Source organism: Ipomoea nil, unplaced genomic scaffold (genome assembly GCF_001879475.1).
Source record: "Ipomoea nil cultivar Tokyo-kokei standard unplaced genomic scaffold, Asagao_1.1 scaffold1617, whole genome shotgun sequence".
Taxonomy (NCBI): Eukaryota; Viridiplantae; Streptophyta; class Magnoliopsida; order Solanales; family Convolvulaceae; genus Ipomoea; species Ipomoea nil.
In genome coordinates, this window is record NW_017618045.1 from 1,778,915 (window position 1) to 1,796,592 (window position 17,678).

Below are 17,678 nucleotides of genomic sequence, written 5' to 3' on the forward strand. Positions count from 1 at the left end.
ATTCAAGCAATGATAACATAAAAATACATAAACGATCCAAACCATATCTTTAATTGCACTATAATATTTGATGTTCTATACTAAATAATTATATATCTATTCAGATATTCTTAATATATTACAACAAATCCATTCCGTGCATCGCACGGGTGAAAATACTAGTTAATACTAATAACAATATATATAAGTGCGGGTGCGGCGGGTATACAAAATTCCGCCCATACTCACACGCATTACCCAAATTGTGTGGGTATTTTAAAACCCGTATAGTAAGAGCGGGGATGCGAGGAACCCATTAGGTGCGGGTAGAATTGTCATCCCTAATCAAGGCCACAATCTCTGCTATCCTCTCCCATAATATCATTAGGAGGGTCAGCCATGTCTAGGAAGCCATTGTCATCGTCTAGAGGTTCTAGTCGCGGGTGGTGTCACCGAATCATCCTCATGGTGTTGAACCACCATTCTGGTTATCAGCTTTCCCTTTGCTGTTCCGCGGACCACAACATGGTCCGCTTTGGTTGCTACTCTTCTTGGCATGTCTTCTTTGCCTCCTCGTCCTCTATAGCTTCCCCGGAATGAACCTCGACCTCTCCTGGGGTAATCACTGTGATCATCATTCCAATTGTTTCCTTCTCAAAGGGTTGCATTGCCTTTACTTGCATGGCCGATTGCCTTCGATGCTCTTGTGGTCTTGTAGTAATTTGTGCCCCCCAACTAAATTATCAGCGTGATGGTTAGCCTCCTACCCATATGCGTTGTCTTTCAAACTCTGTAGAGGAGCAAATCGAGAGGGTGTTGTTAGTTTTTGCTGGTCAGTGGTTTCGATCAACTCCTCATCAAAGTACTCATTGGAAGAGATGAGAGTCGTACCTAAACTAGAAGTTTTTTAGTCCGTGCAGTCATAGGGTCAAAGTCTGAGGACCATTTTTGAACAACAAGATAGTGATCCAAGATCATTCAGGGCCTTTGAACTTGGCAAAATCGTAATCCAGCTGCGATTCAAACTTGACCAGAAAATATTCATGTTCTAACGCGATTAGTTCCAAATGGTCATCAGGTTTCCATAAGCTTTGCAATCGACGTAGAAGGTATGTGTAGCGGTTGTAGCCCACAAAGTGTCATAGCACTCTGATGATGAGGGAACGACGCCAAGGTCGCCTAATTCTTGCTTTCTCTGCCTTTGAAATCTTGATTAATGGACAATCAACATCGACTTTCTCCTCATCAATATCTTCATCATTAGAGACAATTTCTTCATCCAGTCCCTTATCATGTATGTGCCCTGGCCTGCCTTTCCCCACGTAAAGATTACTTGTACGTAGCCGACAACGAGGGAATAGTAATTGGCAATGGTCCTGACATCACTGCTAAGGGCGTTTCCTGCACCACATCCACCCTTGGGGTAGGGATGTTGTTGTCCGGTGGTTCTCCCGTATGCTTAGATTTCTTGGTACTTCTTTCTAAAAGATCTTGATATTCCAATGAACATACACACCCCTTAGACGACTTAGTTCCGGAGAGTTCTATCGTTTCTTATATTTTCTTTCAAAATATAGTAAAAATTTTAAATCAGAAAATTTTCAAATAATAAATTAATACTCCGTATTAAATTATTTTCCAACAAAAGAAAAAGACGTGAAATTCAAATCCTATTCCAATTTCGAAACCAACATGTGGTCAAATTAAGGGAAAAAAAAAAACCATCCAACGGCTGTGCATTAGCTAGTTTGCCTATTTATAGGTGACGCCCAAATTAGATCAGATCGTAACCCCTCAACGGAAGCGCCAAAACCCTCCAAAACTCCAATACAGGCTTATTCTATTCTAACCTCAGTGAATTTACCTTCGAAATTTCGATATAGACAAAAAACAGCAACTATATTCATATATGCTCAGATTTTGTATATATATACATATTTGTCTGTATATTTGAAGTAGTAGAAGGATTTGGAATTGGAGTGGAGGCGATTCGCGATGGAGCTTCAGAACACTGTGAAGGAAGCCCTAAATGCACTGTACCATCACCCGGAAGACACCGTTCGCATGCAGGCCGATCGATGGCTTCAGGACTTTCAACGCACAATCGACGCTTGGCAGGTTTGATACCGAAACTTCCCCTACTGGATCAATATCTCTCCATTTGGACTTCCTTGGTAAAATTTAGTTGTTCGTGTCGTCTGTTAAATGATTGGTTTTAAAATAAGGATTTTTTTGGACTTGATAAAATATTGAGTAGTATAGAATTTGAAAATTTAAAATTTATTGCTTAATCTGCTCTATAAACGTATTTTTTTTAGTTATTTCATATTTGAAGCTGAGATTTTCTAAAGTAGCTTCCCTTAGCTGTAAATGTAGTATAAAGGAATAAATTTGAAGTGTTAATTTTGTTTTAGAGAAAGTATTGAGTAGTACAGAATTTGGAAATTGAATTTTAAGCTGGCTGAAATTGGATTTTTTATGTAACTTATAGCTTAAATTTGCTAAAGTTTTTTTTTTTTTTTTTTTTTTTTTTGGGTAAGTGCAATATAACAGAATCATTTGATTTCTGAGTCTATATCTGTGCCTGTTTTTTGAAAAAAAGGGGGAGGGCGGGAGAGTGGAGAGGAGTTGTTGGTGGCTAGTCTAGCAGGTCAATTTTCATTCTGATTGAGTTTGGGTCTAAACTGTATGTAAGATTAGAATTAGATAACGACATGAGGGGCAAACAGTAAGTGACTGGCTTACTGTTGGCATAATGTATTATTTTCCTTTCCTTTTCTATCATTTTATTATACAGTTGCATTTAAAAGGTTGGCCTTAGTGCAGTGGGCAAATGCTCACTGCTTTTGTATCTACATTTTTTCAATTTAGGATGACAATATCTTTTTGGTACATCTGAGGGAGTAGGGGGTCGAGCTGTGATATTCAACCTGGAGAGATAGGTTTATGCCATTCTTTGACCATATGGTCTTTGGCTAGGTCTCTAGGATGCCAATATGATCCTTCTTGTTTCAAACCTAACCCTTCTCTTAAGGGTTATTGCTGAAGTTATCATTCAGATAAATAAAGAAAGTTACCAGATATTCAGATTAAAACCCAATATTCAGAGGACAAAAATCTGTCTTTTGGTGAACTAACCAGCAACATGAGTGTTGATATCAATTGTACTTCTAGTTAATGATTTTGTTATTGTTTTTTTTTTTTTTTTTTTTTTTTTTGGTTAGGTGGCTGATAATTTGCTTCATGATTCTTCTAGCAATCAAGAGACTTTAATTTTCTGTTCACAAACTCTCAGAAGCAAGGTGATCTTATTATTATTATTATTATTATTATTATTATTATTATTATTATTATTATTATTGGGTATTTTAACATAAATTCATAGTACTTTTGAAAATGAGTTTAGTTATGGTATTCAGTTTTTGTCAACATTTGGTATAATAATTCTATTTAGGTTCAACGGGATTTTGAAGAACTACCATCTGAAGCTTTTCGTCCACTTCGCGATTCTTTAAATGTGAGTGATTTTGTTGTTTGCTGGATATCATCTGTATCACCTTTCTCTACAGAGTACAGAGAGGAAACTTTTTACCGTTCTTGGGGAATTGGATGCTGCATAATTAAAAATTGTATGATGCCGACTTACATCCATGGACTGGATTTAGGACTCTGTCTTATGATTCAGGAGTGTTTTAGTTACAAATTTGTAAATAACTCAAGTTATTAATTTTGATGCATTAAAAATTGTATAATCCTATAAATGGTCAGTGAATTACATGCCGCCACATCATTAGAAAGTCGGCGAAACCCTTATTTGACTTAACTTTTTAATGAGGTGGCAGCATGTGGTTCATTGACAGTGTGTAGAATAGTTCTGCAATACATTACTAGTGCATCAAATATTAACTCTATTCCCGATCTAAGGGTCAAATAAGCACTCCAACTATAGCCAAAACAACAATTAAACACTCAAACTTCAAAAGTTTCAATTAAACCATTGAACTCAATAAAATTAAGCAATCCGCCCACTTTTTCTGATTTTTGCTTGTTAACTTCTGGTTGAATGCCACGTAATTCTTATATGGCTTACTTGGCATGAAAATTATTAATAATATTTTTAAAAATTTTGTTTGATCTTTTTTCTTTAATTTTTTTAATTTTGTATGCAGAAAAAAACAAAATTGTAGATATTAACTTAACTTGCCACCACCTTGACATTGCCGCTGCCCTCCTGGGGGAGGCAACAGGTGTCACCATCGCCTCCTTCCAGATCTAGAGGAGGCGATTAGTGTAACTGTCACCTTCTTCCAGAAGAAAGAGGGAGGAGATGCTGTCGCCTCCTTCTAAATCTGGAAGAGGCGAAAAGCTTTGTTGTTGCCTCTTCCAAGAGAAAGGAGACGATGCTGTTGCCTCCTTCTAGACCTGGAAGAGGTGACGAGCTCATTGCCTCCTTCCAGATTTGGAGGAGGCAACGAGCGTGAGGCCTCTTTCCTAGAAGAAGAAGGCGCTGCCATTAGCAGCAGCGGTTGTGGTAGAGGCCGCAGGGTGATGAAGATGATATTACTATTATTATTATTATTATTATTACATTGAAAATTGAAAATGTAGTCCATGGAATGTGGATGACATTTTAGCTAAAATACTACCCAAGTAAGTAAAATGTTGCCATGTCATTATTTTTTTTTACCAGTAATCGTTGTTTAGTGGTAAAAATGGCTCAATTGCACCTTTTCTTTATGTTCAAGGGTGCAAATGGAGCTTTTTAAAGTTTAAGGGCTTATTTGCTGTTTTGACAATAGTTGGAGGGCTTATTTGGCCATTATCCCTATTTTTAATTATTTGCATTTAAAGAAGGAAAATAAGCATGAAGATAGCACATCGATGTTTTTACACTCTTAAGTTGAAAGTATGGGCTTCTATTCCTTTTTAATTTCATATAATCCATATTAAACCGTCTCTAATAGCAATAGTCAAATGTATGATGTTTGGGATGATATTACACACTGACACATGCAGAAGAATTGAAGAACTGAGGTGATTAGAAATAAGAATATTGTTTAAACCTCAGGACTGCATTGACTCAGAGACCTGGATCAATACAAATTTCGTCCAAAAGTTTGTGTGTCAAATATTACCATGCGATGCTTTTTAGTTTCATATTATAGCCATACTAGATATCACAGATTAATACTAATATAAAAAAAGGGATATGGTGGATTACTGAATTGTTCTCTGACTTGCATATCTTTTTTTATTGAAATATTGGATGCAGACCTTGTTAAAAACATTTCATAAAGGCCCTCCAAAAGTTAGAACTCAGGTAACATTTACATTTTTTTTTGAACACTTGATTTGAAAATTTTAATCACTAAGGTTCAATACTAAAGTTTCTTGATAATATAGATCAGTCTTGCTGTAGCTGCATTGGCTGTTCATGTACCTGCTGAAGATTGGGGAGATGGTGGCATAGTAAATTGGCTGAAAGATGGGATGAATTCTCATCCTGAGTTTATACCTAGTTTTCTTGAAGTTCTAAGAGTCTTGCCAGAGGTATTTGAAAATTATCTAGAGTTAAACAAGATTATTATTATTATTATTATTATTATTATTATTATTATTCTTGTTGTTGTTGTTGTTATTATTATTATTATTTGTTGAGAACAGACTGTTTATTCTAGATGAAGTTGTCCTGTAACGTTGAGAAAATGTGACCTTTGTCATATGTTGATCTTAGTGTATAATATTGTTGCGTGAAAACTGCAGCTATGAATTGAAGGATGAAATAAAACATGAATTGATGATAACATGTTGGCGGAATAATCTAATGCTTTAATTTGTAATTAGTTTATTAGTTTACAAGTCAGGTTAATTATGTCTTTTTTGCTTTTTCAAAAATTTGTTAACTATAAAGTAACAGCAGAACATATCTAGAGTCTCATTTCATTTGACTTGGTACTGTTATCATCTTCTTTAACTCTGTGAGCATTTCTTAGACTGTGAGTTCCCTATTTTCCTTCCTGAACTGTTAAAGCTCAATACTGCCTAACCTGCTAGATTTTTCCTTTTAATATTTGCTATGCTTCTTGTTTTCGTGACCAGGAAGCATTCAACTACAAGATAGCTGCTCGCCCTGATAGACGTCGCCAGTTTGAACAAGAACTTGCTTCTACAATGGATACTGCCCTTACTGTTTTGTCTGCATGTTTGAATATCAATGAACTTAAGGAGCAGGTATTCTTTGCTTCTCTTCTTCACCCTACATACCATTTTCTTAATGAGGGAAAAATCCTGAGTCAATAAACTTCAATGAATGTGACTAGCAAAAGGATTTCTTTGTTTTGTATATAGTATATTAAATAGCATACACAGCGAGGTTGGGATTTATGCTTAGTTGAGTTACGATGAGTCGATGAGTATATAGTATCTTTGGTCATGCCTAAAGCATGACTATTTTTTAATCATCTTATGTCCTCCATCTCTTTGCTACTTGCCTACTTTATTCTTTCTAATTGCTAAATTGTTTTGAAGTTGGACTATTTCAATAAAACTTGCAAGAGTACCAATGCATGATGTTTGTCATCTTTTTAAGCTTGGTAGTGTGAAATAAATTATATTATAATAGATTGCTGATGTTTAATATCTTCTATTTCTTTGTAACTTGTTCTTTAACCTTTAGGTCCTATATTTAGACTTGCACCCCCTGCTATCATAATAATCTTTGCAGTTTGAATCTTCTGGAGCTTGATGAGTAAAATGAACTATGATTTACCCTAAATAAAGTGGGGCCTCACTCATGTGAAGGCATTGATAGAATCTTTATTGGACTTCATTTTTATAATAAGTTCTTGATCCTTGGTTGACATTTTTCTTCAGATAATCTATTAAAAATAAAAACCACACATTTTCAGGTAATGAAGTCTTCTGATTATCATGATTTTTATTTTCATCACAGGTCCTTGAGGCATTTGCTTCTTGGCTGCGTCTAAGGCATAGGTATACTTGTCTTCTCTATATCTCCTAGCAGTAGTGTTAAACTTAGGCCATGCTTGAATTTTATCTATTTACTATTGAATTATTATCTTATACTAGTTTTGCTGTTTTATTTTGTTAATCTGTGGTGTGACTTGTGTCTATGATTGTTGCCCTTGGAAATAAATTGAGAATTTCTAGCTGAAGAGATTCCAAGGTTAATTTTATTTTAGTGGTTGTTTCCTATCTCTCAGTCACAAATTTATATATGAATTTAGGTTTTAAGTGTTGGGGGTGCATGTTAGAGATGTTGTATTATATATGTATTTGGAACTGAGAAATTATCTCAAGGTGCATCTTATGCTAATGCTATTTTGTTGCTATATATTTAATGTTCAACAGTTGTTGGTTAGTTTGCACAACTTTGTAATGAAGCTGTGTCAGAATACCATAAGACAATGGCAGCTTTATGTTTTTTTATTTGCTTGTTTGGGGTCTGGGCTGGTGTAGTTGGGACCTTGGGAGGACTGCATTTGGATAATTAAAATTCTCTTGGGCGGAAACTTGATTAAGTGTTTAAACTTTTTATTGGTTTCAGGATTCCTGCAGTTACTCTTGCTTCACACCCTTTAGTTCTTGCAGCTCTCTCTAGCTTGCATTCAGATATGCTGTTAGAGGCATCCGTAAATGGTAATATCAATAACTTGAGATGGTTTTCAGTTTTTCATTTCTAAACATCTCAGGAAACTTCTGTTGATCCTGTGAATCTTTATATTGAATTTTAATTGATGTTCTCTATTAAGGTTAAGAGATTATGTAATGCTACGCAGTGTCAGTTTTCAAGTCCACTTCAGATATGTGTTCAGGGACACTGAACATGTCCTACATTCTTGACTTCATTCTCAACTTTTTAGATAAACATTAGCTAACCGATTTTATTTTTTATTTTTTTAGTAAGAAGATCGAATCTAAAATTCTGATACAGTTTGAGTTAGTCTTTGTGAGTTTATTACTTGGGGCTCCTTTATTACATGGGCTTCAGGTCTTAGTGTCTTACATCTGTTTAGGACAGTTCTTTAGATTTAAAATAGAATATTATGGATGCGCTTTCTCTCTCTGGTTTCTTAAAGGCTTGCCTTTTGTAATTTCATCAGAATATGTATGCTCATTTCATTCAAGTTTAGATGCCTTCAATATTTATTGTATTTTTTGCAGTCGTTTCTGAATTAATACACTACACTGCCGCAAGAAATTCAGGTGGAGCTTCCTCGCAGATGCCTTTGATTCAAGTAATTGTTCCTCAAGTTATGAGTCTAAAACCTCAACTTAGAGATCCTTCCAAGGTATTGATGATTTAGTAGGATTTGCAGTTTATTTACTGGTTAGATGGAGTTGTTCTGCCTTTTTAACTGCTAGTTGATTTTTTTCATATTAAATGTGTTCGGAATATTTTTCATTGGGCGGGGGGGGGGGGGGTGTGGTCTTTTAGGTCAAGTAATTGTGAAGAACAAATTTCCCCTAGTAATAGTGTTATAAAACAACAGTTTGTTTACTGGTGCGATGGTGTTTCTGCTTTTATGCATTCCTATTTTTTTTTTTTTTTTTTTGGAGGGGGGTGGGGTGTTAAAAGTGCGAATTATTTCATGGATCATGGATGGTCTATTAGGTTAAGTAGATGTGAAAAAAGAATGTTTCCCCAAATAATACTGTTATTAAACAACATATGCTTTCTTCTGATCTCTGTGATTGAAGAGGGTTGGCTAAACTACCCTACTGGGAATAAGATAGGTTGAGGGGATGTGATATTGTGATGGACACCTTCTCAGTTAGTTCCTTCCATTGACCTGACCCAAATTTGAAGTCCACCCCCTATTTCTTCAATATTGGTAGTTACTTTTTCACAAGGTTTTCCTAGATTAATGTAACATTCTTTTAAGCGCTTCTTAAAGTTGTCTAATAAGAACTTTGGAAATCAATAAAACAGTTTGTGTTCTACTTTTTATTGTGGAAGTTCCACACAATACCTATATTGTTAGCTACTGTCATGTGCATTTTGCTGGGGGCTCTTTTTATATTTATTTTTAATGTTCACTAATTGGAAGGGTTGCAAATTTATTATTTATTTATTTATTAATTATTATTGTTATTATTATTATTATTATTATTATTATTATTATTATTATTATTATTATTTTGTTTCTTGTTTGATAATTCAGTAAATATGGAAGGGATGCCATCACTTCTCTGATGCATGAAAACTTCTATTGTTATTGGATGTAGAAGTTCTAGTCTTAGATATTCTTTTCTTTTTCTTATTCATCATCATCATCATCTATCTGCTATAGATTGATTGCTTGAAAGAAATTTGTATTGACATGACACTGATGCATCACTTGAAAGAATCTCTATTTAAGACCATGAAGTTTCTTTTTTTGGGATAAAATTTATAAACTCCATATTTGTTTCAACTTTCAGGATGAGGAGGATATAAAAGCCATTGCTCGTTTATTTGCTGATATGGGTGATGCATATGTTGAATTAATTGCGACTGGTAGATATTTTCTTTTGCTATAAATGTCTTTTGCCTGGGATGTTGTGTTCAGGAAAAAATGCATGCGACAGAGAATGAATACTATAATTGCATATGTTCATGAATTGAGTATATGATTATCTAAGCATATGACAGAGAATGAGTACTGTTTTCAGGCTCTGATGAATCCATGCTGATTGTGCATGCACTACTTGAAGTTGCTTCACATCCAGAGTTTGATATTGCTTCCATGACATTCAACTTCTGGCATAATCTTCAATTGGTGTTGGTTGAAAGGTGAATCAATGACTGCTAATTGAGTTCCTTTCTTAGACTATCTGCTATAAAATGAATTTTAACTCTACAATTTTAATATTATAGGGATTCCTATCAAGAGTTTGGTAATGATGCAGCAAGAGAAGTTGAGAGAAATCGCAGGTTGCAGGTCTTCCGTTCATCATATGAGTCACTTGTTTCATTGGTGAGTCCACTACATAGGAATTTGCTATGAAATGATTGCTATGTGCATCACTTATTGCTATATTTTTATTTGGAAAGTTTCAGTTTGATCTATAGCTTGTGGCTCTTATTCTCATTTGTGAGTAAAATAGTTTAGCAATTTATTTTGTTAGCTGGAAAAGTTATGGGGTGTATTTATTAACTGGAAAAATTCCCATTTTTCTGGAAAAATAGAAAATGGAAAACAGAAAATGTGTTTTTTGGCTTTTTGCACTGTTTTTTCGTCTGGAAAACAGTTTTCCATTGTTCCAGCTTAACAAAGTAATTCGGAGAACCTTTTTTTTTTTTTTTTTCTTGTTTTCTAGATACAACACACATAACTTCATCTATAATCATCATTATCATTATCTACGAACTTCCACTTTGTCTATATATGTACTCTTATCACCTACCTGTCTATCTGCCTCTACCACCACCTATTTACCCCACCATCACCTCTATCTACTTACATGTCTTCCTATCTATTTTCACAACTAAAACTATATCATTACCTTCTGCTCTTACTTTGCACATCATAATTTATTTATTTCATTCCCCATCTATTTTTCCTAACATAACCTACTTGCACTTACGGTTAGACATTCATATCCACCGAATTAAAACTCGAAATCCAAATTGGACTTTTGATTTTGGGTGAATTTGGTATGTTATTGGTTCAGTATTCTTAATTGTGGTATGTCTGGATATAAATACACACATATATAAAATGAATAATTAATTGAAATATTTTTCACCCAAACTGAACATATCCAAAAACGTTTAAGATATTGAGTCTAAAAAATATAACTTGATTTAATATATATATATATATATATATATATATATATATATATATATATATCCAAAGTAAAATTCAAATATCATTGACCTGACCTGACCCACATGTTTGCATCACTCATTATTATCACTACTATTTGCATGTTAATATGAAGAAAATAATTGGATTTTAAATAACTTTGTATTTTCTGACTTTGAAAATGACATGGAAAATAGACACTGATGAGCATGTTTTCTGTTTTTCTAATGGAAAATAAAAGCTGAGCAAATTGTGGAAAAAGAAAATAGAAAGATGAACTAAATCTGCCATATAATGTTTCTAATGTTTCTTTGTTCAGAGGTTGTGCTGGTGCCGTTGGTTCTTCATTTATGTTTATTCATAATCATATTTCTAGTTTGTACATGATATTTTTCTGGCATAGAGTTGGACTTTGAATCATCCTTTCGTATTTTTGGGATTGTTAAGTATATCTCTTTTTTGAGGAGTTGAAATTTGTAAAATACTTCTAATTTCAGGACTTGCATAAGATTGTTGATTAACTGTATTCAATTCACAGGTCACCTTCAGGGTTCAATATCCTCAAGATTATTCAGATCTTTCTAGGGAGGACCAGAAGGATTTCAAGCAGACTAGATATGGTATTCATTTCTTCTATAGTTCTATATCCTTTCAAATTCCACCAGTTTGATGGATATCTAGTTTGTGATATATATGTGAGTGCAAGACATTGCTTGATCTGCCAACCTTTTTTGTTCATGTGATGAATAAAACTCAACTAAGAACTAACTAATACCAATGAATATCCAGTTACATGGTAAATGATGATGACTACTCTCAATTACAATAATTTATAAGTTATAACATCTCTAAAAGCACTGGGATTAAATACCTCTTTTAAGGAGGGGCTAAAATACCTCACTAGGAGCAATATGTTTAGTGTACCCCACATTCATTTTCTATATCAAGAGCTATAATTAATAAACATTTGTGTATTATGCTGATGGACAATGTGATGTTTCCAGCTGTTGCAGATGCCTTAATTGATGCAGCATTGGTTCTAGGAGGGGAGGCCACGTTGAAAATCCTATACATGAAGCTGGTTGAGGTAAATATTGTTCTCTTTGATAATGTTAAACTTCTGTTGATTTTCCCAAAAGATTGTTTCAATTGTCTGCCAAACTTATAAAATCATGTCTCAACGGAGTTAAAATTTAGATATCATATCTTATTGGAACTGCTATATTTTTAGAGTTTGAAAATGTAGAATGTGACGTAACATGTGAGTCCAATGAGTTGAAGAGTTACAGATCTTGAGATTCTATGTGGGTGCATTGACAACTGGATTGGTCTAGTTGTTTAGCAGAATTGATTTCTTTTCCTGTTTTATTTTGTTTCTTCTCTATCTTTATGGTTTCATATAAATATTTTTTTAAATCAAAACTGATTTAGATATCAACGATTGCTGTGTCAAGGACACTCATCAGTTTTGTTGGCGACTCATTTTGCTTCTTTCCGCGATAGTTTATGGTATTTGTAGTAGTTTGAATTAGTCCTGGTGATGTATTCTTAGACGTTCTACTAAGTGGTGCCAAATAAGCTATAAAGGGAGGTGATTACCCAGAATGAGAGAGAAGGATAGATAAATGGTTTGAGCCTTTGAGACATTAAACAGTGGAACATGACATGTTTGGTGATTAATTTAGAAGTTTCACCCCCTTTTCTGACTGAGGTGGATAGAATGTATGAAATTTCATTCCTGGCTTTTGTAGTATCTTCCAATATATTGTCACTCTTGAAGTTTCTTTTGATGATTTTTGCAGGCTGTAAGTTGCTGTGCAACTGACTGGCGTCCAGCAGAGGCTGCCTTGTACTGTATACGAGCTATATCAGATTTTGTTTCTGTTGTTGATGCTGAAGTAATGCCCCAGGTATGAATATGTTTCACCCCCCACAGCCAAAAGAAAGAAAGAAGCCTCTCCAAAAGCACACACACAAAAACAAAGGACCTGTACTTTATTTCCTTAATTAGCATAACTGTTGTTGGTTTTTTGTGCAGATCATGTCTTTGCTTCCTAAACTCCCTCATCAATCCCAACTTCTTCAGACTGGTAATATACTTCTTTGCCTTCACTACTCCAAGTCTACTTCCCTATTCTCACCTCTTTGCATTGTTGTTGTTGGTTTTTTTTTTTTTTTTTTTTAAATGCCATCTCATATCTGGTAGTTAAAAATCTGTATTGTTTAACTATTGATTAACATTATTGGTCCATCTAACTTCCTTTCATCTGTCACTTCAATTTATTAGTTTGCTTAACAGTCGGAGCTTATTCAAAATGGCTTGATGCTGCCTCAAATGGATCCTCATTCTTGCCCTCACTATTAGATATCCTGGTGAGCGGCATGAATATGTGTGAAGATTCTGCCGCAGCAGCCGCGTTGGCATTCAGAAATTTATGCAGCGGTAAATGTTCTGTCAGTTGAGTCCATTACTATGTAGGTCATTTTATGGATCACAAGTACAAAGAGTCAAACTTCATTTCTATTTTTAAATGCTGTAAGATGCTGTATTTTTTCTGTACAAAGAGTCCATTATGGATGTGACGTCAGTCAAAAATCTAAAGATAAATCATCTTACCGATCAGAAAGAACTTTCTTGTGTTCAATCATGAAAAGTCTGTTGGTCATGCAGTCCTTTGTTTGATAATTTGGTGGTTTAGATGTTGGCTAGATCATACAGCATTGTTGTCAAATCGTGGCAGTCTGATTATTTATTTCAGGATTTTATTTAAGTATTGACACTTCACATTGTCCGTAGACTGCAAGAAAGAACTTCGTCGGTACATAGATGGCCTCTTTCAAATATATGAAAGGGCAGTAAGTGGGGAAGGCACCTTCAAGGTTTCTGATGAAGACTCATTGCATCTGGTTGAAGCCCTTAGGTATTTTTGATTTTTTGAAGCTCATCTTCCTATTAAAGAGTAATGTAAATTAATACCTTCATTGTCTTTGTAATTCTTTTTATTGCAGTATGGTTATAACAGAACTAAATTCTGAAAATGCTAAGAAGGCACTTGAGGCAATATGCTTGCCTGCAGTTTCTCCATTACAGGTTGCTCAAATTTCTAATGTTTTATTTACTCTATTCAAAATGACAAAATTAATTTATTATTTATGTGGTTACTTAGCAGGAGATAATCAATCAAGGTCCTGTTGTATTGGGGCAAAAAACTGCTCGTGAGCTAACTGTTCATATTGATCGACTTGCAAATATTTTTAGGTATGCCTGTGGTCTGTTTTGCCTTTCATTTCCTTTACCACTATATTTGTCCTCTGTTAACTCTAGTCTTTTGCAGACACGTAAACCACCCAGAAGCTGTTGCAGATGCAATTCAAAAACTCTGGCCAATTTTTAAAGCCATCTTTGACATGTACGAAAGCAGCTGATAATTTTGTTTTTGTTTTGTTTTTTGTTTTTGTTTTTTTTTTGTTTTTGTTTTTTTCCTGTCCATAATTGTGTTTTTCTTTCCTATTACAATATTACATGTATTTCCTTTTCTTCTTACTCAAAAAGTGTTGTCACAGTCGTGCATGGGATATGCGGACAATGGAGTCTCTTTGTAGGGCATGCAAGAATGCTGTGAGTTTGCTTATATTTTTCTCCTCCCTCTCAAGGATTGAATAAAGTTATGCCTATTCAGATTGTTTTCATATTTCTGGAAATACTCTGCAAACATGTTCTTTGTATTTTGTGTATTGACCTTGCTAAATTGTGCACTATCCAAATATCTGCTATCTGGCATCTGTGGCATGTGAATTGTGAAATGATTGCACTAACTATTCTTTGGGCATGCGAAACTTTATGAATTGTATTTTCTGTTATCTGTTAAAAGAAATTACATAATTTGAAATTTGTCAAAAAGGGAGGAAATTCAGTTTGGGAAGTAGATCCCCCCCACCCCACCCCCCACCCCCACCCCACCCCCTTCCTTTTAAAAGTTTGACATTAATAAAAAAGAAGAGAAATGCTGGCTAACCCCAGTGTCTTATAATCAAGCATGCGTGTTGGTGGGAAATGGTGCATGCTTAAGTTTTTAGCGTGTTTTAGGGAATATGGTGGATTCTTGTTAAGTGCCCATATGAGTAAATTATGTATCTAAACATGATTGCACGCATGCGTGAGTTTTCTAATGCAATTTGATGGATTGTTAGGAAGTTCCCACATATGTGAAAATGTGCTTCATATTGGTGTTTCATTCTAAAATGATAACTTGGATCTACCTTGGGAACTGTTTGACTCATTTAGAATTCAGTGGTTTTCTATTTCAGTATTTTAAATTCTTCACTAGTTGTGTTCTTGCTCTTAACAGAGAAGCAGTGTTTTGGTTACACTTTTGAAAATGTCACTGGTTTGTCTTCTTAGGTGCGGACGTCTAAACAGTTCATGGTAGTTACTATTGGAGCAATGCTGGAGGAAATACAAGTGTTGTACAGACAACACCATCAACCTTGTTTCCTTTATCTCTCTAGTGAGGTTATTAAGGTATGCCTGCTATTCTCTCTGATGACATTATGAGATCCAAGTATCCATAATTAATTAATTATTTGAGTAATCCTTGCAAAATTTGCTGCAGATATTTGGTTCAGATCCATCATGTGCTGGCTACTTGAAGATTCTGATAGAGTCTCTTTTTAGTCATACGACATGCCTGCTTACCAAATTCGAGGTATGGTTTCTGCTGTGCATAGTCTTGCTTCCTCTTCTTCACAAAGTATGCAAAATTTTGCTGATTGTATGATCCCTCTTCTAGGAGTTCACTTCCCGACCAGACATAGCAGATGATTGTTTTCTGTTGGCATCAAGGTGTATACGCTATTGTCCTCACCTATTGTTCCCATCTCCTGTATTTCCGTCGTTAGTGGACTGTGCTATGGTCGGTGTCACAGTGCAACACAGGTAACTCCCTCTGGCACACACATCTGTCATGATTAGAGAACTAAGTTGTCATTGGTATTTAGAGTCAATTGTTTAATAGAATTTTGGTAGAAAGCACATACTCTTTTGTTCAAACTGGTAATTGGGAACTGAAAGTACAATACCAGCATAGCCTATAGTTCGATCATATGCATTCTGCCTGGCTGCAGCTGTTTGAGTTTCAGAACCCTATAGAAAGGATAAGAATAAATTAGGAATGTCTTATTTGAAACTTTGTAAACCTGTGTCTGTAATGTTACATTCTCTGCAAGCATGTCAGTTTACTATGATGGCTATTGTAATGGTTCCATTTGGCTCTGTGGCTGGTAATGATATTATGAGTGGTCAAATCATTGAAAACAAACATAGAATCTAATCTTTAAGCTTGGGATTTTCATCTCCAACTTGCTTATGATAACTATTTTAGTTGGCTCGATATGAATATCAAGTTTCTACTTTACCTTGCAGGGAGGCTTCCAATTCAATATTGCATTTCTTATCTGATATATTCGATCTTTCAAACTCTTATCATGGGGAGAACTTTATATCCATTAGAGACAATGTAATTATTCCCCGAGGGGCTAGCATGACCAGAATTTTGGTTGCTTGCCTAACTGGAGCACTTCCTATTTCGCGGTTAGAAACGGTATAACACAAGTACTTGCATCTTGTTTATGTGTGTAAACATACATAAATACATACATATGCATCATTGCTTTGAGCTTTTTGTGTTGTAGGTATCTTATGCACTATTTTCCCTGAGTCGAGCATATGGGATAAAAGCTCTTGAATGGACAAAGGAGTGTGTTTCCTTAATCCCATCAACAGCCGTTACGGAGTTGGAAAAGGCTAAATTCCTACAAGCTTTATCGGAGGCAGTATCTGGGGCAAATATGAATGGTTTGATACTTCCCATTGAAGAAATTTCAGAGGTTTGCCGTCGTAATCGAACAGTTCAGGAGATTGTTCAAGGAGCTTTGAGGCCACTTGAAATCAAGATAGTGAATGTATCATAGTAGACAGCAATGTAGAAGGGCTGTTTTTTCCTAGCCCTCGTCTGCAGCCAGAAGTAGTTGTCCCATTGTTTGTTTTCGGGCTTATTTTCATTGTCCGGGGATTGGTATAGTTTGCATATTTAAATGCAGGTTGATGCGAGCTGAGGGATGCATTGTTGTATTTTTATTTTTATTTTTATTTTTTTGGTTGTGAAAAGTGTTCAGGAGTTGAGTAATTTACATTTGATCGGCACATCAATTTTCAACTTTTGAGTCTTGAGGGAGGGAGGGAATTTCCAGTTTTGGGGGGTGTAACTTTGAAGTGGGATTGAGTTTGTGTTTGGAGAGGGCTGTGTGGGTTGGTGTATAGAACATATGCGTCCAAACCATGTTAAAACTTGTGCAGTTGAATGAAAAACATGCTTCTCAAGATGAGACACCCTTTCTCCTCGATTGTTAGTTTTATAATATGAAAGTTTATGCAATAGGGGTGACTTGTGACTTTTGTTGACAGCAGTTCGACTATAACACTCTTTGCTTACAAAAATGTTATTTTTGTCTGAGTTTTTGTATAAAATATCGTACTAAATGATATATTTTTCATGTTTATTAATTATCCATGACATTCATTTATCAGATTGAAATCATGCCATGTTAGATTTTATATGATGGTTTTATTGGATCAGATCAGGCAACCATTATTGTGTGGATCTGAATTATACCATTAAATAATATATATTTAATACATAAATAATGTATTTTTAATATATTAAAAATTAAAAATTAAAAAATATATATTTTATTCAAGAAAAATATATTATTTGAATACTGAAAGTATATTATTTTATACAATGTGTATTCAGTACATGAATAACATACTTTTTAGTATATTAATAATGTATTATTTGTTATTGCTCACATAACACTAGGTGGATT

General features: G+C 34.7%; 1 protein-coding gene across 2 annotated transcripts; it reads left to right on the plus strand.

The window, feature by feature from the left end:
* Window positions 1–1,757: 1,757 nt before the first annotated feature.
* On the plus strand, window positions 1,758–17,185 carry LOC109191176 (transportin MOS14). 2 transcript variants are annotated; one of them, XM_019341760.1, is made up of 27 exons: window positions 1,758–2,097; window positions 3,204–3,281; window positions 3,434–3,496; window positions 5,252–5,299; window positions 5,383–5,529; window positions 6,079–6,210; window positions 6,932–6,972; window positions 7,547–7,638; window positions 8,164–8,291; window positions 9,424–9,499; window positions 9,655–9,775; window positions 9,860–9,959; window positions 11,332–11,413; window positions 11,798–11,880; window positions 12,596–12,703; window positions 12,832–12,883; window positions 13,081–13,236; window positions 13,591–13,714; window positions 13,803–13,884; window positions 13,964–14,052; window positions 14,129–14,203; window positions 14,358–14,412; window positions 15,196–15,315; window positions 15,407–15,499; window positions 15,584–15,729; window positions 16,216–16,393; window positions 16,485–17,185. In XM_019341760.1, exons 1-27 carry the CDS (start codon window positions 1,975–1,977, stop codon window positions 16,761–16,763), a joined length of 2,871 nt encoding a protein of 956 aa, XP_019197305.1. In that variant the 5' UTR covers window positions 1,758–1,974; the 3' UTR covers window positions 16,764–17,185. The 2 variants fall into 2 exon arrangements, with proteins under 2 accessions (XP_019197305.1, XP_019197306.1); XM_019341761.1 differs by having other exon boundaries at window positions 1,759–2,097; window positions 5,388–5,529.
* The last annotated feature ends 493 nt before the right edge of the window (window positions 17,186–17,678 follow it).